Below are 23,959 nucleotides of genomic sequence, written 5' to 3'. Positions count from 1 at the left end.
TTTGGTCTTCATACATTCTCCACTAAATTTCTCTGCTAAATTCTCTTAGTAAATTCTAGATGGGGTTGCAGCAATATACTGCGTTTCAAAGAATACTGTGCCGATAATATACAGGTTCAATTGTTTATGGTATTGAATTTTACCATATATAATAATTATAATCATACAATCATCATAATTGTGTAACACAGTGTTATACAATTAAGATAATTGTCAGGGTTGGGTTACTTCAAAATTGTATTCTGACAGAGTTACTAAACACCTGTTAAAAATAATAGCTATGTATTCCTTGAATTACAATATGAAAATAATGTTTCTTTCCATTACTTCTGAATTACTTCAGTACCAAATATATGCAACTAAAGACGAGAGAAAATAAATATCAATAGGATGACTATTATTTAACCTTAACGACAAGCGTGTGTTCTTACAGAATACACACTTATTTCATCCATCCATCCATCCATCCATTTTCATCCGCTTATCCGGGGCCGGGTCGCGGGGGCAGCTGCCTGAGCAGGGACACCCAGACTTCCCTCTCCCCGGATACTGCCTCCAGCTCTTCCGGGAGGACCCCAAGGCGTTTCCCAGGCCAGCTGAGCGACATAGTCACACCAGCGTGTCCTGGGTCTTCCTCGGGGTCTCCTCCCGGAGGGACATGCCAGGAACACCTCCCGAGGGAGGCGTCCCGGGGGCATCCGAAACAGATGCCCGAGCCACCTCAGCTGGTTCCTCTCGATGTGGAGGAGCAGCGGCTCTACTCTGAGCTCCTCCCGGGTGACAGAGCTCTTCACCCTATCTCTAAGGGAGCGCCCTGCCACCCTGCGGAAGAAACTCATTTCGGCCGCTTGTATCCGGGATCTTATTCTTTCGGTCATGACCCAAAGTTCATGGCCATAGAGCTCAAAAATTCCCCTGTGATTTGTTTTGTTTTGTTCTCAAGGACAAATATGGGGCTTAGAGCTGGCTCAAAGCTGTGACAGAGAAGAAGCTACAATGTGGTGTATGGATTATAATCAGGGTATAAGTGTGTTTGTTTACTGTCCAATAAAAAACATTTCTAGTTCTCGTCTTGTTTGATGAAGTAGGTCTTATTAGTGTGTCTTAAACGTCTAAGAACATTTCTATACGCCAGTGTGGGGAAAGCACAGGTGTAATTATTACAAATACTGACGGCCGAAATCCAGTTATCATTCCTGGATCACTTTCAGGGTGCTGTCATAGTGCATGATGTCATGTCTTGCTGGAAATACAAGAGAGCAATCATTATTAGATACACCTGTGCTTTCCCCGAAAACAACAAATCAAACTGCCTGCTGTGAAAGAGACATGAGGGGTTAAAACTTGTCCTGCAGAAAGAGCTCAGATCAGTATCATGAAACAGACCCCACAACCCCGCCCCCATGAACCTACTGACAGGTCATAAGACCTCACTTCACACTCAACCCCCACCCACTGTGTGGGAGCCGTCAGCCAAGTCCGACAGAATCTGGGATACAAACCAGTATGGCAAGCTAAGGATAACTCTATTTTGTCCAGCTCATGGAAGCCTGTTGAGTGTTTGGTGAATCCAGTAAATGCCTCATGCTTTTACTGTGTGATGAAATCTTTTGAAGCCACTGAAGATCGACATAAATTTCGTCATTATGCCCTCATGTAGTCTCGATTAATAAGGATCTGTCATGGATTTATGCTGACTTCAGCGTAAACCTCCTTACGCAAGTAACAATAAAGTTCTCCCAAATAAAGCTCTTGCTTGCTTTATGTTCATCACTTTTGCAGTCTTAAATCTGACCAAAGCATTGCAACACTCCCCGGCCTTAAAATCAAGAGGCAAATAAAAGTCATTCAGAAACACTTTATCTTTTCTTTGTGCAGTTTAACACACTTTTAGACAACTTTAAATATAAAACAGTAAATGTCCTTTGGTCCTTGTAAATCTCATAGTGTGCAGTGCATCCAGCAGCCACCTTTAACACCCGTTACCTAAAACACCCAGTCCTGACCCACATCAACCAGCAATCCTTTTACAGTAACAAGAAGAAATCTGTCTTCCTTCTCCAAAATTTCGGATTAGCGTAGCAGAGACGTCGATTCTTAATTCCTCCGAGTTGAGGCCCATTTTTGGACATGAGCAGAGGGATCAGTCATTCTTCTCCCTCTTCTCTCTGCGCGCCTTTCGCTTGAGCTGAAGTGTCTTCAGCTCAGTCATGGTTGAAAAGGTCCTGTACACCCACACCATCTGTTGATGTACAACAAACACTCACATGAGCAGGTGTTGAGTGCTTTTGACATGTTATTTGATGTGACAGGGAAGAGGATAACGATAAAAGCTTACCACAATGATGACGGTATTCAGCAGAAGAGGAATAGAGTAGACCAAAGATATGAACATGCCCTTGGAATCAAAGTATTGGAAATTGGAAAAGGACCTGCAAAAAAAATGCCGAGGAGATGTTCTTTATTGCGGTACTCATGAGCCTACACACACACACACACACACACACACACATAATTTCACTCAACAAACGCAACAAAATAAAATATTGCTGAACAGTGGTCTTACTTCCAGTTCATGGCTGCCAGCTCATTTAGATATTCAGCAGTGTACACCAGGATAACTGTGGAGAGAAGAAAATGAGCTCTTGTTCAACAAGTCCACACAAGGCATACAGAACTTTTAGATACTGTTTTACTGGTTTTGAGGTATATCTGCCTTTGCTGATAACACACACACACACACACACACACACACACCAATAAGTCATCTTTACTTGATCTGCAATGATTAAATGATTAACCGATTAGCTGTCGACTATTAAATTAATCATCTGCTTTTTTGCGAATAGGCTAATCCACTTGAGTGATAGAAAAAAAACACAGATTATAAATAAAAATAATAATAAATAAAAGCGATGTATGTGCAAAATCAACACATCCTCTTCTGATATTCCTGATCAGAGAAACACATCCAAAGCTTTGAAGATTACCGCCCTTTAAATAATACAATTGTGATGCTAGTCAACCTGCTATCATCAATTTAATTTACTGCTCAGCAGCATGCAATCAGGATGTTAAAACACAGGTATGTCACAGAAAACTGTATTAAGACTGTTGACTCAACATTGTAAATTACTTTTAGAAATAAAACTGTTTTGTCGCAACACATTTGCTAGTTTAGCACCATACTCAAACTGTACATGTACAGTTTGGAAGTAAGCAATTACACCAAGTGAACTTATACTAAGTTTTACCTACCCATGAGCAGGAAGTGAAGTATCTGAGCTCTGTAATACCTGCAGGTCACCACAGTCAAACACAAACATACGGCATGAAACACCAACAGCCCGATGAGCCAAGGCTCCGACCACTGCACCTACGAACAATAAAAATAAAACCACACATTGGGAAGCTGTTTCTGTGAAATAACAACTGAACCGAAATATACATCTGCTAAATAAATACAATCAATCCGTGAGGGCTAACTCAAGAGCTAGCTAGCCCCTCGATCGATGAAATGAGCCGTGGCGTTCACTTACAGACATGAGAAACGTCCATATCGACGTAATTCTTAAATTGCTGAACCCATCGATGGGGATAGAGGTAATATTCTCGGCTTTCTGTTCCGTCATCTTCACAAAACCTCCCTCGGTGGCGTTTAATGTAAACAAATCGAGACCACGGAAGGGAATGCACTTGTCGCAGTAGAATGACGTCACTGTGGCACCTCGCAAAGACGTTGGGAAAATTCTCTTCCGGTCAGAACTTTTTTGTTTTATTTATTTATTTATTTATTTATATGTATGTTTGTACTTATTTATCATTTGTATTTATTCATTTATTTTCTTTTTCAATAACTGCAAGCAAGTGAAAAATTCAGTACACCCTCAGCACAACCAAACATCAAGAAAACAAATAACAACAAAACACAGTTTAGATGTCTGCTAATTAAAAGGAGTAGACTTGAAATATCTAAATAGTCTAATTGTTGTTGTTGTTGTGGTTGTTTTTTTTTTTCCAGTTTCTATTTTTAACATTTTTAATGGAATTCAAATATGATTTCAAATCTGTCATTTTAAAAGTGTGACAGGAGGGCAATCTTTCAAGCCATTTAATTTCATCGATGTAATATTTTGATAAAATAACCTTTCAAATAATTGTATACATTTCATCTTTAATGTATTATAATGTATATAATGTGTATATTTTCTTCTTTACTGTCTTACCTTTTTACATTTCCTGTTATACAGTTTGTTCATATCTACCATCCACACTGTGGTTATGGTAAACTAGAAATTTGTTTTAATGTGTATAAATATGTGTGTCTGTGACTTTGTCTGTGTACTTGACCTTGTGTCACCAAGTTAAAGGTCCAGTGTGCAGGACTTGGTGGCATCTACTGTTGAGGTTGTAGACTGCAACCGGTGACATACCCATCACCTCATCCTCCCCTATAGAGTGCTGTTGCAATGACTCCTAAAACCTCATAATCACTTTGTGTTTTTGCACATCCAGCTACCATGTCTCAAAGTCAATGAGTATTTTATGTATATGTATTTTGTCAAGGAATGACAGAGGAAGTTCTTTTACCGATTAAACCTATTTTTAAAAAATCAGAATAACAAGTGACAATGTTTTGGTGCACAATTTATTAACATTTTATCACAAACAAACTTATGAACATGACTTGCAAAGTCTTTAAAACTGAACAACATTACACGACCAGTGGCAGTGACAAGCTGGGGACTAAAGTTCAAGAGTCACACCATTATGTTTCAATCTGAGAATCCTCTTAAACTTGAAAAATTCTTCTGATATCAGCAGTCCAGCTGCTCCACTCGGAGCGGAGGTGGTGTGTTGGCTTCTTCCTCACTGTGTGTGTCCACAACCTTTCAGCACTGATTAACTCATCTTTGGACTGTACTTTTTCACAATCACTTCCCTATTCCTTCTATCCTTCCTGGAACAGAAATCTGCCCTATTATCCTTCTGCAAACATGCACCCCCCCCCCCCACCCCCAAATTCTCCAAATAAAAAAAAGCACACATGTTTTTTATGTTTAAACTAGGGGTTAGGGTTAGTTAGGTGCATGAGCAATATGTGATTGAGCGTGAAGGGGTTCATATATAAAAAGTTACGCTAATTTTATGATCCTAAGCAAATATATCTCTCCAAAACTGGATCTTAATCTTGGGATTTTAAGACCAACAACATTCATTCACAGTAGGAAAAACACAGGTGATGGCTTGTACAGTAGAGTGAAACTATCAAATGATTACTTTGATTAATCTGCCGTTCATTGTCATAATCATTTTGTCGTTAGAGTGTCAAAAAATTGTGAAAAATGTTCATCGAAATTTCCCAGAACTCAAATGGACATCTTAAAAATGCTTCCTTTGTCCAACTAACAGAAACACAAAACCCAAAACTCTTCATTTATTATCATAAAAGGACAAAGAAAAGAAGCAAATTGTTACATTCAAGAGGCTGGAACCAGCAAATATTAAAAAAAAAACTACTGAAATGATGAATCAATTATCAAAATAAATGGCAATTAATTTTCATTAATGGAAGAAGTAGCAAATGCACCTTTCAAAATGTCTGATTGTGCCTACAGCAAAAAAAAGCAAATTTCCATAAGAATTTATGGTAACAAATACAAAATTGTCATTTCAAATACACAAACTTTATAAACACATCACAAATCTTTGGTAAATGTCCATGGGTTTACTGGTATGTACAGTACAGTTTGGAAAAAAACTGCAGGAGGCGCATGTGGCTCAACTTAGGACGTGTTTCTGCCCGTGTGAAAGTCGGGGACGAAGGTCGCAGCCACTGTGATCGGAGTCGAGTAGCCGAGGGCAAAGTTGTACAGACCGAGCATTAGACACTTCCAGGTGGCGCGAAGCGCTTTACCAACATTCTGAAAGACAAACACACAGACGGATTAATCATTAATTCTGTAAAGTTTAACACTAATGCCACAAAGATACATCAATATTAGAGCCTGGCCTTTTAAAGAACATAATGCTGGAAAAGATGCTTTGGGTAATTTAGAATTACAATTCTCCTAAAGGTTCACTGTTTTACATCCCAGATGTCATTGTTAAACTGTAAAATATCCTGCCTGTGTCAATCCAGTGATGGATAACCACACTTGAGGGATCACTACTCACTACAACTAAATGTATACATGCTGCGTAAATGTGTATATCAGCCAACATATCGATATCAGACTCTATCTAATGTGGATCATGGTTGATTTAACACATTGTGTTCTGTGCACCAAGTGTGATTGCTTACCTCCCACACAATCATGCCCTAATTATTTTTATTCCCACATTATTCAGATTCAGAATTAGGTTAAGAAAATATGGGATATAAGAACTGACACAGGATATGAAATCAGGCAGAAGCCATTTGAAAGAAAACCTGCACATGCGATGTTTGAGAACAATAGCACCACAGGAGGAGAGCAGCAGTCTCCCTTCATCCCTGAAAATGGTCCCTGAACGCCCCGTGAACTCTATTGTCTCCTGTCCTCTTTGAACAGGAAAAGGGCTGACCGGCTGAAGCGGATACAGGAAGTCAGAAGTTTGAAAAAAAAAATAGAGCAAAAACAATGCTGCGTCCTCACTGTAGTGTGTAAAAATGACTCACAAATTGGATTTATTAGTGATAACTTATCTAAAGTTAGTGGACCTTCATTAATGATTGATCTAACTGTGAGCTTTCTCCCTTCAGTTATTAATAGCAGCCTGTCAGTGTTTCATAGATTTATGTAGGCCATGAGTAACTGATAAGTCTGTTACTGCTCAGTATACAAAAAGAGTACCAGATCACTGATAAATGTATAAACTGAGAAATTGTTGTAAGTATGTTGATTGGGATTAGATACACGATCAATTTTCATATAAATCACTGATAAAACATTGAACAATAAAAATATCTGTGATTCTTCTCATACTGCACTGCAGGTGTTTTTAATGAAAAAAAGAAGAAAATGAATGTTGTATACAAGATATCATCATGAGGCTGATTTGTAAGTAGGATCAATTTCATTGTTTTTGTTCAACTGATTAGAGATCAGCAGAACTCATTTTATTTCCCTATCCCCCGCACAGTGATCAACAATATGTTAGAATCATTTGAATGATGCTGACGGATTGGTGTCATATTGAGTTCACATTTCAACTCACCCCAATTCAAACTACAAGAAAAGACAAAGAGAAGAAGACACTGTGATTACAGGGAGGAAACATTCCAAGCAAAAATGTTAAACAGCACTTGCACTTCGATTTGTTTTCCTCATATTTTGCTATCACGGCCAACTGATAAGAGTCTGATATTGGTCATTCTGAACAAGTGTGTCAGGCCACTGATGAGTGTGGAGTTTTGTTGTTGTTGTTTTAGGTCATTTACTTATCAGCCACACGTGAGTAGGGGCTATAAAAGCAATTGGGCTGGTCAACAGGCCACTGATGTTGTCAAAGGAACTCGTCTGATCTCATCATCTCTACAGACTGTGATGTATGAACAGAAATGAAACATTCACGCAGTTATAAAATTATTATTGCAAACCAGCTGGGATCGAAGTTAGTGGACAGCATGTTCTGACCTCAGCACTGTTTCAAAGGATGTTCTTCTATGTCCTCCAGAGAGGAGACAACTGATTTATGTAGATAACTAACATACATTTAGAACAATTTGATTCAGGCTGATAATTGCCACATTGAAACAGTCGCGGTTCATATTCTAAATCCTATAGCGCGGCAATATTTCAAGATTATATCGTCAACATGATAGAAGACTGTATATTGAGTTGGAATTGTGTTAATATTGAGGTATTTGATGTTTTTGCCATGTGAAATTTCTAAATAAATTCTAATACACCTCAAAGTAAAGCCTAAAATAATGTAAAAAAAAAAAAAAAAGAAGACACCAACCTTCTTTACTTTCTTGTACTGCTCCTTCTTCCTTTTCTTCTTCTCTGCTTTTGCCTCATCATCCACCAGCGGCTCGTACCTCTCTGGCAGAAACGCAAAATGGATTTCTCTGTGGCAGTTCTCAGTTTGTCTGCTGTCGTCGGGTCCGGAGTGATGCAGACTCTCCTGCTGATCCCTGCTGTCCACATGCCGCTGGTAGTTAGACGCTCGTATGTTCAGAGTCTCAGCTGCTGCTGAATTTCTGTCAAACAGCATTGATGAGAAAGATTTAGGCTTCATGTTGCCCGTTTGCTGCAGCTCCCAAGGATATAACAAAAAGTACCACTTTCCCCTCAGAGGGTCAGGTATGTTGTCAACAGTGGTTATTGTGCTTGAGTGGAAGTGCATTCCAGTGGACCGCCTTGTGTGCAGGATTTGGCACAGAGCCCTTAAAGGTGCAAATTCTTTCTCCTCACAAGACCGACCCTAACAAGTCTCTGAGTTTAATGCAGGTTCAGATCAAAATGACTTGAATGAGTACAGCTGAGGAAAACATCAAGATTATATGTTTACTATGTCCTGTCACACAGTGGTATCAAACAAGCAGAACTTGATTCATGGCTTCAAGTAGAGTTGACACAATGACACGACTCAAAGAATGGCTCCAGCTTCTTAAATGTGAGGATTTTCTGCTTTTCTTAGTCTTTTGTTTTGGTAAATGTAGAGTTTCTGATTTGAACTGTTGGTTGGACAAAAAGAAAGAAAATGAGCATTTTTAAAAATGTTTTGATACCATATAGACTCAAGACTAACCAATTAAACCTTCCAGTTAAAGACTTGAAGTGGAAAAACTCTCCACTACAAACCTGAAAGAATGCTTCAATGCATCAAAAACACCAACACATAAGTCTCTTAAATTATTTGGTTTAATGAACATTAAATATTTCTTACAATGGCATCATTAATTCCTACAATGTGCCTGTTTTACAGCCAATGCTTATTTTGACAATGGATATAAACATTTCACTCCCTGTACAGAACCCATCAATTTAAAAACTCTCACAGCAGTGCATGGATGCAGTGCCAAAGTACAAAACATGGAACACACATTTAATAAACAGTTGCTGTTGCTTTTGAACACAGACAAGTAATCCTTCTCAAAACTGAAGTCCACTTAAAGGCGAAAGAACAACATGTGGGTTCACTTCTTTCAAAATCTTCCCCGTAAAACAGGAATGAACATACGACCCCGACGTCCTGAAGGGTCTTAGCACCTTCTAGTGGTCTCATTACCTCAACTGATGCTTCATTACCAGCTAGCAAAACACTACTCGTCCTCCTCTTGCGTTCTTTGTGTATTGTTTTGACTGCGGTCTGGATCTTTGAGTCGCAGGATGCGAATGAGTTTGCTCACTGGAAGAGAGCTGGAAGAAAAAAAAGAAGAAAAATAACAAAGCTGACGATGGGACCTTTGAGGCTGGGAGGCCCCTGCTCGTTCTCAGGGAAACTAAGCAGCATATCAAAATCACATGGCCTTTAGTCTTGAATAGATTAGTTCGTCACAGCTCATTTGCTAAGTCAATAAATCACATCTGGGTGGTCTAATTGCTTTGATACAAGTACATAAACTAAGAGATATTCCATCAGTAATTACCTCATGCTCTGTGGGGTGAGGAAGATGAACTGTCTGTAGCGCTGACCAGCAGCCACCTTCAGCATCATGTCCATTGATATCCTCCTGTTCACCATGTCCTAAATGGAGAGAACAAAACCTTACGTTATCTTTTGAGAAATAAGGAAAAGCACATTGAGTTTTTTCAAATATCAAGGCAGTAAGCACTCATATCCAGACAAACTTACAACACGGCTCTTATTACCATGTAAACGTCGAACTCGTCAAGGCAGCGGAAAGGCGCCTCAGTGATGGCCCAAAGAGAGAGAACAAAGCAAACAGTGGAGAATGAGCGCTCGCCTCCGGACAAGGAGCGCATGTCACTCAAGTCAGCCTTGTTTCCTTGGCCCGGCTGCACCTACAGAGGAGTGAATGCTAGATCAGGTTTGTACAGGAATTGTTGAGATGCTGCAGAGCCAACTGCCTCCTCTCACAGCTCATGTTTCAAGTTGAGTTGAACTGAACTCTGAGTGTGTGTAATGAAAACATAATTCATGTGACCCGCAGTTCACAGGTGTTAAAGTAAAAACAATTCAATTGACATCTATACAGCGTGAAGTGTTGTCTGATATATGAATCGATCATTCTTCTTACTGAGATGGAGAGGGTCTCGTTCTTGTGGTCGAAGGTCATACTTCCAGTGTAGCCTCTCTGAGCCAGCATGCTGTCGAAGTAGTATTTACAGCGGGCTGAGAGGAACCTAAGACACCAAGAGATGCAGAGAGAGCGATCAGAGAAATTTGGAATCACAATAATATATAACAAGAGTCAAAATCGTTTTGAACCAAATTAAAGAATCTATAACTTCACATTTGTGTATACAGGCCTTCTTCTGTTCAACTACTTACCTCCTGAGCTCAGCGTAAACCTGAAGTCTATGGTTCATGACATTGTCCAGACTCTTAATGAAGCCGTTGAGGTTCTTCATTTTCTGTGCCATGTTCTTGTAGTTCTCCAGAGCCTCGTGATACTGCCTGGATAGCAAAAATATAACGACAAGTTGGAAGAAGGATTTCAGGTAAGAATTCATCAACTGATGTGCACCAGTTTGTCTAGTTACATGACAAGAAGTATGTTTGGCATTGCATTGTGATTTGATACAAAGGGTCTTAGCAGCATACCTCACAACCTCCTCGCGGTCCCCCTGTTGTTCCTGCTGGGTTGTGATCTTAACCTTGAGACGGCTGATCTCACTGTCAAGACTCCTGGCTGTCCGTCGAACCTCCAGACGCTCCGGAGAGATTTTCTTTGCCTTGGCTACAGATGTCTGAACCGCAGGGTGAAACAAACAAGACAGAAAAATAGTAAAACTACAATTTACACAAATTATGGTTATCTGAACCAAAAAAAAAAATACAAATCAAACCCCAAGGCTACAAAAGAAAGTTGAGTGCGGTATACACAAATTTGATGAGCCTAGTTTGCCCCGTGCACAGAATGACAATACTGTATTCATTCAGGATACCTGAAGTTCCTGCTCTTTGCTTTCCAGGTTAGCTTCGAGGGTCTGTATGTTGCGGAGATGGGCACTGCGTTTCTCCTCATAGTGTTTCTTGTGATGCTTGCACCTCATCACCTCCTGATCGGTCTTGCTCAGATCTTCCTGTAGCAGAAGAACAAAGAGTTTGGAGTTACAAGATCATATTCACCCAGTAGTTGGGGGGTGGTGAACATCATGGTCGGCCTCTGGAGCACTCTGGCTCCAAGTTTTATCGAAACATTAACATTATTACTGACTGAATGTGCAAGTGTTATGTTTTTTTTCCAGGTGACATTTTTTTCTGGCAGCCTTGCAGCTATTTGATGTGTGTATAATTACTCCTCACCAGCCCCTCTCAACTTTTTTGGCACAATTCATATTTTTGCGCAGCTGGTTGAGAATTGCTCACATGCTCAATGACCCTTAAGTGTAACCCTAAGCTGAGCCTTTTATATAACTGAGTAATAACGTCAGTCTTACGCAAAATAAAAAGCTTCTTTCAGCTTTTTGGAAGGAAAAGCCACTCAGGAAATCAGGGAGTATATTCACTTCTCACCCAAAGTACCTGAGAAACCACAGGTTATGTAGTTAAACCTCATTAAAGACAACAAAGTACTGAGACTGCCTCAAACAAAAGCATTCACTTGAAATGTAAATGCTATATTTAGTACATACATATGCATATTCAATTGTAAGAATGGAGGATTAACATACCATTTGACACACCATGTAGGTTTATGCTGACATTCACATTCACATTTGACGTATTGTGATTTGGGAATCCCCCCCCCCAATAAGAATTACAAATTTGAGTTACTCTAAAATCTGCTTATCTAAATTTTGTTGAATCCCAATCCCACAGAATCCCTACCTTCTTTGAGTCTGCTTCCTCGGCAATGGTGTTGATCAGCTCTTTGTGCTGTTTGTATTCCTTCTCTGCAGTATCATAGGCAGCCTTGTGCTCCGCCATCTGAGCTCGCGCCTCTTCATACTCGAAGCGTTTGGATGAGATCTTCGAAACAATCTCCTGAAGATCTTCCTCCTGTGGTAGAAGGTGACAGCGGCATGTCACATGGATTGTATGTTCTTACTGATATCAGACGTGTTGCTGGGCCTTTAACCTAGTCAAAATTCCATCTTTATATCTACGCAGAGCTACTGAAGCCAGTATAATGTGAGTACATCACATCAGATTATTGTACTGCACTGATGAGTTGTGTACAAACCAGGGGTTTGAGGTCCTCTGATTGTGGCTCCTCCACATTATTTAGGTCTGTCAGCTCCAGCTGCAGCTTTGTGGCCTTGTCCTAGAACAAATACACAAACTTGGTAAGAAATGTCATAATCATATCACATCATTATCATCATCACTATGACAATATTCAGGCAGCTAACAAAATCAAATATTATGGCAAAATATATTGAGGATATAGAGAGGGGGAGGACTTTTCTTTAAACATTACAAAACTAAATTTCAAATATGAGTTCAGGTACTCATCATTTCACGATATCGCTGAGGTAAAAGTGTTACTTTGCATGTCTTTTGCTCTATATGGGTTCGTCTCAGCAGCACTTCATTCTGTTTGATGCCTTCATCCAATTTTTTCATCTGTTGACGGAAGCGATTCGCCTGAGCTTCTTGGTTCTCCATCTCCCTCTGCAGATGCCTGACAGAAAAGAGTTACCAAGTCATTAACAAAGACTCAGACACCAAAAAATTGGCTCGAAGTGCCCCTGCTAACCAAAAGTATCCAGAGAAGTTCTTACCAATCCTGCTAAGGGATGCATGAGGAAATCTCCCCACCAGTTAATAAACTAAACAAAATTGGTGTAACTGATTACACCTCACATTTTAGAGGACTCTGTCTTCTATATCTGTAGAGTACTGCATTAAGTTCCTATTTATGCAAACCAAACAGCTTCATGTTAAAAGCATTTAACTGGTGAAACACAAGTTAACTTTTATTGTGAAGCAGCCACAGGAAATGCAACATTCGTCAGTGTACTGTTGTGAGGTCTGTTGTTGGACTAAGCATCGAAAACAAAAAACAAAACAAGTAATCGTGCATGCCCAAAAACCATGCAACACCAGTAACAACAACTACAGTGGCAAACCTACTCTCACTGAACATCCACACATATACACACACCTGATCTCCTCCTCAACATCTCCCGAGAGGCAGTTGGCTCTGGTCTGCTCAGCGGTATAAGTGCGGTTAGTGAAGATCTGATCTCCCTCCTTGGAGAAGGCCTGGGAACAGTTCTGAGGAGGGTTTCTGCCTTGCATCACTCTCCGAGCATCTGTACGATTCTACACAGCCACAGAAAAAAAATAAAATAAATCATGTTAATGCACCAAATTTCTGGAAATGTTGTTTTATTGTTATATTACTGAACTGTGAAACCCATAAATTGATACAGTCCAAACAGTTATGCTATCTGTCCTTACCTTAATGAGTAGAACGCTCTCTATGCCCTTTTGATCAATGAGGCAGTTGGCCACGACTGGGTCCTCAATTTCTAGAGCTTGAAGCACGGAGGGGTACTCTGGGTGATTCACAGCCCTGACGAAGACAAAACAAATGATATAAAAATGATAAATGATACAAAGGCATATGTAATACAAAAAGAATCTGTAAAATTTGTATTAAAAAAGACTTGACCCCACTTGTGCCGGACTTGAATTAATGTCAATAAACAGGTACTCCTTATAGTAAAGTTGTCACAGCAGGAAAAAAAGGAACAAAAACACCGAAAGATGTATCAAGCTGGCTAACGCTTTTGTTTTCTGCAGAGGAGGAAACTTTCAATGCAATGTACTACTAAGACAAGCTTCTAATAAACGTTTTGGTGAATACTGTACATGTCCTCACCTCTTTCTTGTGTCATGGACACGTGGGAGAAAACTGCTGGTGATGATGGCAGGTCTACGGCCGCGTGGCAACACTCGGGTCATGAGCCCCTGCAGCACCCTCTCATCCTCATGGTTATCACAAGTAAAGGCCTGCAGCTGGCCTTTAAGACAGGACTCTACAGCCAGGGCCATCTCTGGGTCTTTCAGGCTTATATGGTAACCTATAAGAAGGGAAACGAAAAGAGAAGGCATGCAAGTAGTGCATTTTTGTAGTGCTGTTGGTGGGAGTGAAATGAAAAAGAAAGCAATCTTTTTTCTGTTTTAAACTTGGGTATAACATTGCTCAGCTTTAAATGGGGGGAAAAACACATCCGAGACTGCCAGGGCAGAGTGTATGGTAACTTAAGGTGCATCACTGTGCACATCATGTATAATTTTATAATTCAAAAGCCTGAGAAAGAAGTTGAGGCCTGGATGCCATCAACATTTCTACCTATGCACAACTGGAAGTCTTACCAAGGGGCCCTCGAGGTTTCTGTTTGAACTGGCCCTTTTTGTAGGCTTCCTCGATGGCGTTGACAAGTGCAGGCACATGCTCTCCAAAACGCCGCAGGCGATTGGAACGACTGCTCTCCATAGTCTGCAGGTTCCTTCTGTTGGCGTCAACGCTCCTCTGGAGCATTTCCTGCTCTCTCCTGAAGACAGAAGAAGTGTATTTCATTTTAATAGATGCTGTGTGTACATGTTTAAGTCAAGATAGAGGTTTGGTGAAGTTTCAACTTTTCAGCTGTTTCTATTCCCCTACCTCATCTTCCCTTGTTCCTCCTTGGCACGGCTGCAGGCGTGCTGATATTGGTCAATCTGCTGACCCAGAGTGGAGATGTGGTGTGTTAGGCTTTCCAGCTCAGCCTGTATCCGCTGTATCTGCTCCATCCTGGCCTGGCTCTCCACTCCGGTCGTCTGACTGATGCTAGAAGGATAAAGGAAGGATCAAAAGCAGAAGGGAGGGGGTCAGAGGTCACTGGTTCATCTAATAGTCATTTTACAACACCAGGGTTGTAGAACGAAATGTGATATTTATGCTGCAGAAGAATTTTTCTTTTTTTAACATAAGGTCATACCTCAGCTTGAGATCATTTATCCTCGAGGACAGCTGAACTTTGTCCTTTTCCAGGTCCCTCAGGTTGGCCTTGCATCTGTGGACAGTGATCTAGCTCGTACACATATTTGAAGAATGTAAATACTGTGGTTAGTTACACAACAAGCTTAATATCAATGCAATGATAACAGCAACTCTAAACAGCTCTGCCTGAGATTAGGCCTGACAATCTGAATTGAAACAACATGTGTGTTTATGTTATATATATTAATTAATATATATATATATATATATATATATATATATATATATATATATATATATATATATATATATATATATATATATATATATATATATATATATATATATATCTATATATCTATCTATCTATCTATCTATCTATCTATCTATCTATCTATCTATCTATCTCTCTATCTCTATCTCTATCTCTATATCTATCTATCTATCTATCTATCTAGATAGATAGATAGATAGATAGATAGATAGATATAGATATAGATATATAGATAGATATAGATATAGATATAGATGTATAGATAGATAGATAGATATATGTTTATGTTTATTTATTTATTTATTTACTGCCGTGGCAGCGAGCCCGGGCCCCTCCCCCCTCCCATACCTACAAGGCGTATCACCTACAGTCAATCTCACGTGGGGCCATCCCCATGGAAACGCTTTTTTGTGTAAACGGGCATGTTTTGCATGGTTTTGCCCAATCGTCCACATGGATCCTGTAAACACACTTTTTTGAAACCAGAGGCCTGTACTGCGAAGCCAGTTTAGTGGGTTAGCGAGGTATGTTGAGTCTAAAGCCAGGCTTCCCTGTACTACAAAGGTGGCTCTCTTTTAACCCGGCTAGATCACCACGGTAACTTATGCTTATGCAGAGTTTCAACTTAAAATCGGCTATAAAAGCGCCGCTGTTTCACTGTGTAAATCATTCGGAGATGGCGTCACCATTCATTGAGAACCCGGTGGACCTGGGAGCAAGAATAATTCTGGCAGCACTACGATGTGAGCGGCTTCTTCGAGATCGCGCTGATCCGCTGGCATTTCCTGATGAAATTCTCTATGAGCGATATAGATTTTCAGCCGAGGGAATACGGAACATTTGCTCACGTATTGAGCCGAGTGTCAGGAATGCCACTCGAAGAAGCTGTGCGCTCACTGTCGGGCAAACTGTTTGTGTAGCCCTTCGTTTTTTTTTGCCACGGGAACCTTCTTACATTCAGTTGGTGATGCAGCAAATCTGAGCAAGAACACTGCGTGTTGCGTGTTTGTAGTGTTCCCAAGTCATTTGAGCACAATGCTTGTTAAGGAAGGATTCTATAAAATATCTGGTAATGTAGGCTACTTTCATACCCCTCTACATCATCAGTATTACTTGATTGCATAATGAAATCCTCCCCTTTTCATTCTTCTTCCTGTTGGCTTAAGATAGTGATATATTAAAATAAAATGGGAAACAGTATATTATCCACACTGACAAAATGATGGGGCAGCTTGGCTACATACCACTTTGAATGATGTTTTTGTATTTGGCTCTAACTTGCTGCCATGTCCGACTGCTGCTTTCACATCTTAATAAAATGCAATATGAAATATTAATTAGGCCAACCTAGTATTTATTTGTCACAGATAATGAGTAAAGTTAATTATTTCTTTGATGTGGCCATGAATAAACTGATGAACTGATCAATGTTTCACCCGTTGTAGGGCAGTGTACACCCAAACACAAATCTTACAGGCTTGAGCAATTTTCACTGTCAGAAAGCTCTTTATTGTCATTGTACAGGGACAGTCGCTACATTTGCTTGTTCATCCCGAGACAGTAATAATAAAAAAAAAAACACTGAGCCTACGCACACTCAGCCTCGCTTTCAATAAAACACACACGCGCATTCTATAACTGAGATCAGTAAAATGTGAAAACAATATAGACATCATTCAAAAATGAAAAAAGATAGTTGTTGCTTCAGTGTATTTATTTTTTAAATGGATGAGGGTTAATATGTAAAAGTTGCACAGTGTTGAGCTTTCAGAAATTAAAACACTAAGGGCTTAATATAATATTTATCTTAATATTAATCATTGTTAACTTACGCATTACACGGTCAGCTATTTTCTGCCAGCAGCCCTCCCTCGCTCTACTGGCGGCGACAGTGTTACTTTTTGCCGTGATTGTGTCCTTGAATTCTTCATAGTCCTGCATAATAAGAATCTGCTCATCTTGAGTAAAATATGTGGCCCGGGATCGATCCATTTTCGCACGGAAGTAGACTAATATGACGTTAAACGCCCCCTTTTACATGTACGCGCGCAGAGCACAAAGCAGAGAACCGGACTTGACAAAGTAAGTTGATAACCACCGTCGCAGTACCGTTTAACTCTGTTTGGGGACTTGGGGCTTTGTTGAGCTGCATCATGAGCACAAAGCCTGGCTATGTTGAGCCCCCTTCGCAGTACAGGCCTCAGGTCTCAGGGTGGAAACATTTGAAAACGCTGCCCTTGCGTTCTCGTGTGGACAGCGAATCCACATACTTTGTATATCGATGATGCCATCACTCCACCCCTTGACCTCTAGCCTTCAACCTCTTAACCTCACGCAACTAACTACAACAACAACAACAACAACAACAACAATGGCGGACTACATGCTTGTGGACTCAAATATTCTTGAAACGATGCCAAAAAGACAGGGGGGAAAAGATCATTTTGGTACGTGTGAACGTGGCCTGGATCAATCTGTTTGGCCAAGGCCCACCCCAACCGTATTTCTAGGATTGGCTAGGAGACCTATCGTAAGTGTGATTGAGTGAAAGTTGCCTCTGTTAGATCCAGAGAACTGTATGTTAGATCTCTGGTACACCGGAGATCCGGCACGGCGCTGGAATGCAATCAGCCCTGAAATCATTACTGTATAAAGTCTAAAGAATTATTTTACACCTACTGCCATTAATTCATATTGTCACTTTGTTTATATAACTAGCTGTTTATATTAACTTTGATCGTATTTTTTGATCATGATTGTGTAATACCTGATAATTTCAACACCAATGATGACAGAATTGTTCCATTAAAGTATTAAGTAATCTTTGGTTTAAACAAGTGAATGTGTAGATTAAACACCAGATTGTGTTGAAAATCACGCATTTCTTTGGAGTAAATTCAAATTCATGCATATTCCTAACCTTGCAAACAGAACTATTGAACTTTAGCATTTTATAAACTTTTAAGACTTTTACAAACTCTGCACACTGTTCAAAATAAAACATGTTAGTAGCTAGCATATTGATTTTGAACTGCTGCTTGAAACGTCCCAGTATGCCCTCAATCTAATTCTTGGCTGACAGTTGTAAGCCAGAATCACTTCCATTAATTATATGAAAGTGACTGAACAATACTGTACAGAACTGTTGGCCTTACAGCATTTTCTGAACACTGACCTCACTGGACTTAAATGTGGCATTTCGCTTCTGGACCTCGGCCTTTAGCACAGAACATCTGGATTGGAGCTCCGAGAGTTGCTGCGTGATCCCGTCCACCTGTTCCTGGCTCTGCTTTTGCTTCCTCTCAGCCTCCTCCACCTTTTTCTGCATCATTACATGAAAATTGTTAGGGACTTAAAGGTTAGAGGACGGATGAGGTCTATGCATGGACAACAGCAGAAATGTGGTTTGAGATATAAAATGTGTTTTAAACTCTTGACTCACCTTCCACTCTTCCACCTTCTCATCAAATTTCTCGGTAGAACGTCTGTCCGACTGCAGCTTCTCCTTCATTGGCTCTGACTCCTTCTCCACCTCAGCCACCTGCAATGTTTAGGTGACAGTTAATAATAAACAGAAATACGTTTTAATGCAATAATCCTGTTACATAGCGACATGGGCGAGTGGGTTAGGATGTCCAAATTGGAAGCTCACCAAAGCCCAAGCCATTTGTTTCTGCAGCTCCTCCAGTTTTGTGTGCATTTCATCAAGTGAAGCCAGGCTCTTGTAACGGTCCTCTTTCTCTAGGTATTTCCTCTTCAGGTCTTTCAGGCACTATAAAAGTCATATAATAATCATATACGGTCATGTTAAACACAACTAAAAGCAAGAGTAGCTATGCTAGTCAAATAAATATTGTAGGAACAAATGTCTTTCATCTCCGCATCTCAAAGAGGCCCTGTTTCTAAAATTAGTTACTCCTTTCATCCCCAAGCTGACTGTTTTCTGGTGAGGCACCTTGCAATCTCATCACCTCTTCACTTGCTAAGGAGGACGATGTTTACTTTGCAATAAAACTTTCAGATACCCTTCACAGGAGAACCCTCTTTTAGTTATTTACAACCGTATAACGTCATTTGTCCTCTTCCCCCCTCAAAAGAGGATGCACTCCTTTTTCTCAGGTCAATTGAGGTCAAGCACAAAGGAATCTAGTCTCTACACATCATAAGGAACAGAGAACTGTTTTGTCACAAGGATGTGTTGTGATCGAACTGTAAATTAGGTAACGACAGCTGATCTTCTGTGTCTCTTTTGAATGAATCATCAGATACACCCTCCAAGAATAAAAGTGCTCTGGGCCTCCTCTTTGTTTATCTAGTCCGCCTGTCTCCCAATGCTTAACGACCATGTGGTTCTCTGTGTCTGTGACATTCAAATCTATAACGAGGTGTCTGTACTCATCCAGATTTCCAGCAAGTTTTAAATAACCTTTAAACCAGAATCTCATTGTCTTAATGTTAGCAAATTAAGAAACAGTAGAAGAATATAGGGTCTCGTTTGATTTGATTAATTCCCCCAAGATTATTGAAATAGATAAAACAACGGAGGTGGTGCCTCATTTACAAGTGTGTTATTAATCGCCAGTGATCATTTACATTTATTATTGTAGTTATCTCCTACAATACGCTACCAACAATGAAGCCTTTACGTTTATGAATTAGTATATCAAGGTCTTAAACCTGCATTACCTTACAATATCTTACAAGTTCTGAGCACAGCACTGACATGATTTAGTGAACTTGTTAGCACATGCATCCCGCCGTTAAAGAGAAACATTTGTTTGGACTCATGTTTGTGTCAACCGGGTGAATGCAAGTGTAACATTAAATCTTTTAGCTCCATTTTCGACCTCCACTGTGGTCTTTCTCAACTCCTGAGGGAAATTTGTGGTACTTTCGCAGCTTAATGCTCCACAATATTCACCAGCTAGTCATTGAAGGTTCATCACAACAAGCAACTCAATTCATATTGTTTTCAAGTTGTTATTAGACAGATTTTAAAAATTCTAAATTATCAGTTATAAAAACCTTAAATAAGAAATATCATTCTTACTTCACTATGTTGTTCAACTTTATCCTCTGTGAGATGTTTGGTGGTTTTGATGTAAACAAAGTCCTCTCTCATCTGGTCCAGTTGAGTAGCTTTCATAAAAAACTGAAAGAAGAATAAAAAAAAAACAAAATCTACATCAGCCTTTGTTCACAAAAACAACATAAAACGATTCTCATTTTTAAAAAATCTATTCATATTTAACAACCTTGTATTTGTCCCCTTCTCCTTTGGAGTGTAGGAAGTATTTGCTCATCTCTTGAGTGAGAACTGACACAGGATTGTTGACCTTTGGAAGAAAACCAGTTACTGACTTATATTCACCAAAACATTAACACAGCTTCATCCTGCGAGATTGTATGATTTTGTTGCAACAAGTTGAAACAGCATTGTACTGCATAAGAATTACATTGTACATACCTGTATATTAAAATTGTCCAAGATGGACAGGAGTTCTTCTTTTTTGTTTGAGACAAGTAGACCTGTAAGAGAAGAAAAACATTTTTTATTCACGTAGCTACAGGAAGTGGTCATTTCTGTACTAATATTTCAATACTTTGTTTTACTCATTTTCATTCTTCACCTTTTCTTGGCAATTGTGACTTGTGATTCGGATACAATTATCTATTTATTTTTCTTTCAATCTGCCAATACCTAGAGCTCAAGGTTAATGGAAACAAATTGTTTTTTTAGTTTGACTACTGAAATAAGATAACACTGGTGTATATTCTAGTGAAAAGCCTCGAGGGAGGAATAAGCCATAACTTTTCAACATCTTTACCAGATTTGCTTTTTAATTTGTAGGTTCTCAGCCCCTCGCGTGTGATTCTCAGGTCTACTACGATGGCTGTACCGTACACATCTGGTTTGTAAGCGTCCCTTCCTTTGTTCCGCAGGGTGATCGACACATCCGCTGAGCTGTTGAAATAGAGTAACAAACATTAAATCTAGTGAGAGCTAAGTGATGCAACCTTTAATAGAAGTAACCTTTGCACATCACACATACATAATTTATGGATGTAAGCCAGGTGAGGTCAAAGACTTCTGCTTATAGGCAACATCTCTGAAAGAGTGCAGCAACAAATAATGTACATTGCATGATATGGTGCAAGATTTACCTTTCTCCTTCTTTCACAAAACCCTTGAGAGATGAGCCTCTGTTTGTGGCCTGTGCATTCCCGCCTAAGGCCACTATGAGAGCTGTCAGAACAGCACTCTTTCCACCTGACGCACAAGCAGAGTTTACACAGGAGAAATGTTTACCAAAGTCATATACAAAAGAACACAGACACAATAGAACAGGCAGTATTCCAGAAAGAAGATTAAGAATGTAAAGGGCACAAAAACTAATGACTGGATCATTACAGAGACACCTGCAATCTTTTTTGATTGTCAAAGAGCAGCACATATACAACACATAGTATGATGAAGGACTTATCACAAAAAAAGCTAAATCTGCCACCACAAATTACAAACTACAAATCTCATTGTGGATCTGTGGGAGTTAATGAAATCAGAATCAAACTGTAGATAATGACTGATTACTTCATCCATCAGTGTCATCTTAATCTAACAAACAAAATATTATTCACCTGATGGAAGTACCATCAAGCATAAGCACAAACCTGCTTTAGTTTTAACATTAAAGTGCTCTAAAGCACTACAATAACAAAATATTTCTATCTATCTATCTATCTATCTATCTATCTATCTATCTATCTCAAAATGGAATGGAAGTGACAAGTGAGCAATGTTCAAAATGTGATTGCAAATTTTACCAAATATAATGGTGTCTTGTCCCCAAATAAATAGAGTAGCATGCATTTCACTAAAACTGATAAGTGACAGCTATACACTGAAATGCAGCAGATCTTAAATAGTAACTTTACGTAAACGTTAAGCTGAGCTCTTATCTGGAATCCCTCACTGGTGAAGTATTTACACTCACTTCCATTGTTGCCGACAACAAAGTTGACATTGGACCCAAACGTGAATGGGCCGAGGAGAGAGTGGCACATGAAGTTCTTCAGTGTGATGCTCTCCACAATCCCAGCATCACTCACCACCTCACCAGCACTGGGCACCTAAACACAAGTTATTTATCACTTCCAAATATGTGATGCAATATAATATATGCAAAAAAAAATTATAACTACCATGATCACTTCTGTCTGACAATCTCTTGGAATCAACTAGAAGCAAGACATACAACATCTATGTAGTAATATAAACCACAACATGTTTTACAGTTCGGCAGTGACAGTACACACCTGTTCTCTCCGCAGATGATCTTCCTGGTCACTATCATGATCATTTGCATCTTCCTCCTCCACAGGTTTGGCCCGTTTGTGGGGCTTGTCCCCGGCAGAGCTGCTTTTCCTTTTGGACATGTTGGTCACTTAACCCCGCTGGTGGGGAGAAAGGAAACTGAAAGTAAGTACACACCACAGCCCCTAGCATAGAGTCAAGCTGTTACTTGAACTTAGAATTGCGACTCTAGTTCTCCAGTTGAAACAGTTAGCTATCGCCACTTTTGTTGGCTTTTTTGGAGATCGCAGAATGTTTTTCAGACTTTCAGAATAGCGGCCACAGTTAAAACGTGAACGTTGTTCGATTAGTTAGCAAGTCACATCAGGTTAGCCACGATACAAAACTAGCTTAGCTGTCTAACTAACGTTGTATGCTAAACAGAACCACGTTCTCAACAAACAAGCTATACATGAGCGGGGTATGTTGTGCCTAGTTTAGCTTCGTTATACGAAAATGTAAGGACTGATATGACAGGTTATGGAGTGACTGCACTGCTTACCTAGTTGCCAACAGCTGCACACAAACAGAGCCGGACCACCGGACCTTTTACCGAATTCGCGCCCGATATTCTCCCGGAAATCTCGCGTGAGTACACGGGATGTGCCCTTTGTCAACAGTACAAAGCCTTGAGGCTCTGTAGTCAACAGTAAACTCAGGCAGCTGATGTCAACTCATGTGATCAAGTGTCATAGACCTCTACAAAAGCCATTACTGGAATGAAACATTGTTTGTCGAACATAAAAATGAAACCAACTTAAATAACAATGTATTTGTCGTGAATTATAATAATGACTGGTAAATTCAAAATTTACAAGGGAGAATAAGTATAAGAAAGTCATACTTGCGTAAAACTTAACTTTTTTCCTTTAGTAAAAGTGAAAGAAACTCATAAGTATCTCATGTCAAGTGCACATAACTATCAAAGTGATTTCTGGCAATAAAAGGATCAAAATTACAGTAAACTCAGTAAATTACACTTACATGTATGTAAAAAATGTACTACTGGTTAGATATTCAGCATTTGGGGATTTTTGGGATAAGTGTTTTTTCATTCAGTTGCAGTTGAATTCGTTAATTTAAAAATGTGCTATTTTGGTACTGATACAGCATGCAATCTGAAAAGTACAACTGTAACTACAATGCACACCAGAAACTGCTTCTTTTTGCCTGCAACTGATTCTGCCAGGCCTGTTTTTAATCAACTGAATATAAATAAACAAAATCTAATAATTAATAAGAGAAAAGTAATGATAGTTTGAATTATAATAGTAGT

At 39.5% G+C, this 23,959-nt stretch overlaps 3 protein-coding genes across 4 annotated transcripts; all 3 read right to left on the bottom strand.

Annotated features, from left to right (window-relative positions):
* Positions 1 to 1,843: 1,843 nt before the first annotated feature.
* tmem18 (transmembrane protein 18) lies at positions 1,844 to 3,727 on the bottom strand. Its single transcript, XM_030404563.1, has 5 exons — positions 3,540 to 3,727; positions 3,259 to 3,376; positions 2,567 to 2,621; positions 2,339 to 2,432; positions 1,844 to 2,242 (listed from the first exon to the last, which is right to left on the bottom strand). The coding sequence occupies exons 1-5, from the start codon at positions 3,630 to 3,632 to the stop codon at positions 2,144 to 2,146; spliced, it is 459 nt and encodes a 152-aa protein (XP_030260423.1). The 5' UTR covers positions 3,633 to 3,727; the 3' UTR covers positions 1,844 to 2,143.
* A 902-nt stretch (positions 3,728 to 4,629) lies between these two features.
* On the bottom strand, positions 4,630 to 8,676 carry LOC115574327 (uncharacterized protein C1orf115-like). 2 transcript variants are annotated; one of them, XM_030405798.1, is made up of 3 exons: positions 7,948 to 8,676; positions 7,201 to 7,211; positions 5,787 to 5,924 (listed from the first exon to the last, which is right to left on the bottom strand). In XM_030405798.1, exons 1-3 carry the CDS (start codon positions 8,332 to 8,334, stop codon positions 5,885 to 5,887), a joined length of 438 nt encoding a protein of 145 aa, XP_030261658.1. In that variant the 5' UTR covers positions 8,335 to 8,676; the 3' UTR covers positions 5,787 to 5,884. The 2 variants fall into 2 exon arrangements, with proteins under 2 accessions (XP_030261657.1, XP_030261658.1); XM_030405797.1 differs by lacking the exon at positions 7,201 to 7,211 and having other exon boundaries at positions 4,630 to 5,924; positions 7,948 to 8,363.
* Positions 8,677 to 8,834: 158 nt separating this feature from the next.
* Positions 8,835 to 23,340, bottom strand: si:dkey-119f1.1 (Structural maintenance of chromosomes protein 6-like). Its single transcript, XM_030405796.1, has 27 exons — positions 23,186 to 23,340; positions 22,647 to 22,784; positions 22,325 to 22,460; positions 21,495 to 21,600; positions 21,158 to 21,294; positions 20,797 to 20,858; positions 20,585 to 20,665; positions 20,380 to 20,481; positions 18,982 to 19,101; positions 18,772 to 18,870; positions 18,505 to 18,651; positions 15,054 to 15,142; positions 14,738 to 14,902; positions 14,449 to 14,627; positions 13,952 to 14,153; positions 13,528 to 13,642; positions 13,229 to 13,389; positions 12,610 to 12,745; positions 12,305 to 12,385; positions 11,950 to 12,120; positions 11,064 to 11,201; positions 10,720 to 10,865; positions 10,447 to 10,572; positions 10,193 to 10,298; positions 9,804 to 9,956; positions 9,581 to 9,678; positions 8,835 to 9,350 (listed from the first exon to the last, which is right to left on the bottom strand). The coding sequence occupies exons 2-27, from the start codon at positions 22,764 to 22,766 to the stop codon at positions 9,254 to 9,256; spliced, it is 3,273 nt and encodes a 1,090-aa protein (XP_030261656.1). The 5' UTR covers positions 22,767 to 22,784; positions 23,186 to 23,340; the 3' UTR covers positions 8,835 to 9,253.
* Positions 23,341 to 23,959: the final 619 nt, after the last annotated feature.

This window comes from Sparus aurata, chromosome 22 (assembly GCF_900880675.1).
Source record: "Sparus aurata chromosome 22, fSpaAur1.1, whole genome shotgun sequence".
In the NCBI taxonomy this organism is placed as follows: domain Eukaryota; kingdom Metazoa; phylum Chordata; class Actinopteri; order Spariformes; family Sparidae; genus Sparus; species Sparus aurata.
This window is presented reverse-complemented; position numbering and strand designations above follow the sequence as displayed.

Coding starts and splice junctions, on each gene's coding strand:
- LOC115574327 (XM_030405797.1), bottom strand. CDS start 8,334: ATGCACTTCCACTCAAGCACAATAACCACTGTTGACAACATACCTGAC. Junction 5,925..7,947: donor AGTACAAGAAAGTAAAGAAG/GTTGGTGTCTTC, acceptor TTTGTCTTTCAG/AATGTTGGTAAAGCGCTTCG.
- tmem18 (XM_030404563.1), bottom strand. CDS start 3,632: ATGACGGAACAGAAAGCCGAGAATATTACCTCTATCCCCATCGATGGG. Junction 2,622..3,258: donor ACTTCACTTCCTGCTCATGG/GTAGGTAAAACT, acceptor TTCTCTCCACAG/TTATCCTGGTGTACACTGCT. Junction 2,433..2,566: donor CTGGCAGCCATGAACTGGAA/GTAAGACCACTG, acceptor TTTTTTTTGCAG/GTCCTTTTCCAATTTCCAAT.
- si:dkey-119f1.1 (XM_030405796.1), bottom strand. CDS start 22,766: ATGTCCAAAAGGAAAAGCAGCTCTGCCGGGGACAAGCCCCACAAACGG. Junction 18,871..18,981: donor AACAAATGGCTTGGGCTTTG/GTGAGCTTCCAA, acceptor TAAACATTGCAG/GTGGCTGAGGTGGAGAAGGA. Junction 13,390..13,527: donor AGAGCGTTCTACTCATTAAG/GTAAGGACAGAT, acceptor GTGGCTGTGTAG/AATCGTACAGATGCTCGGAG.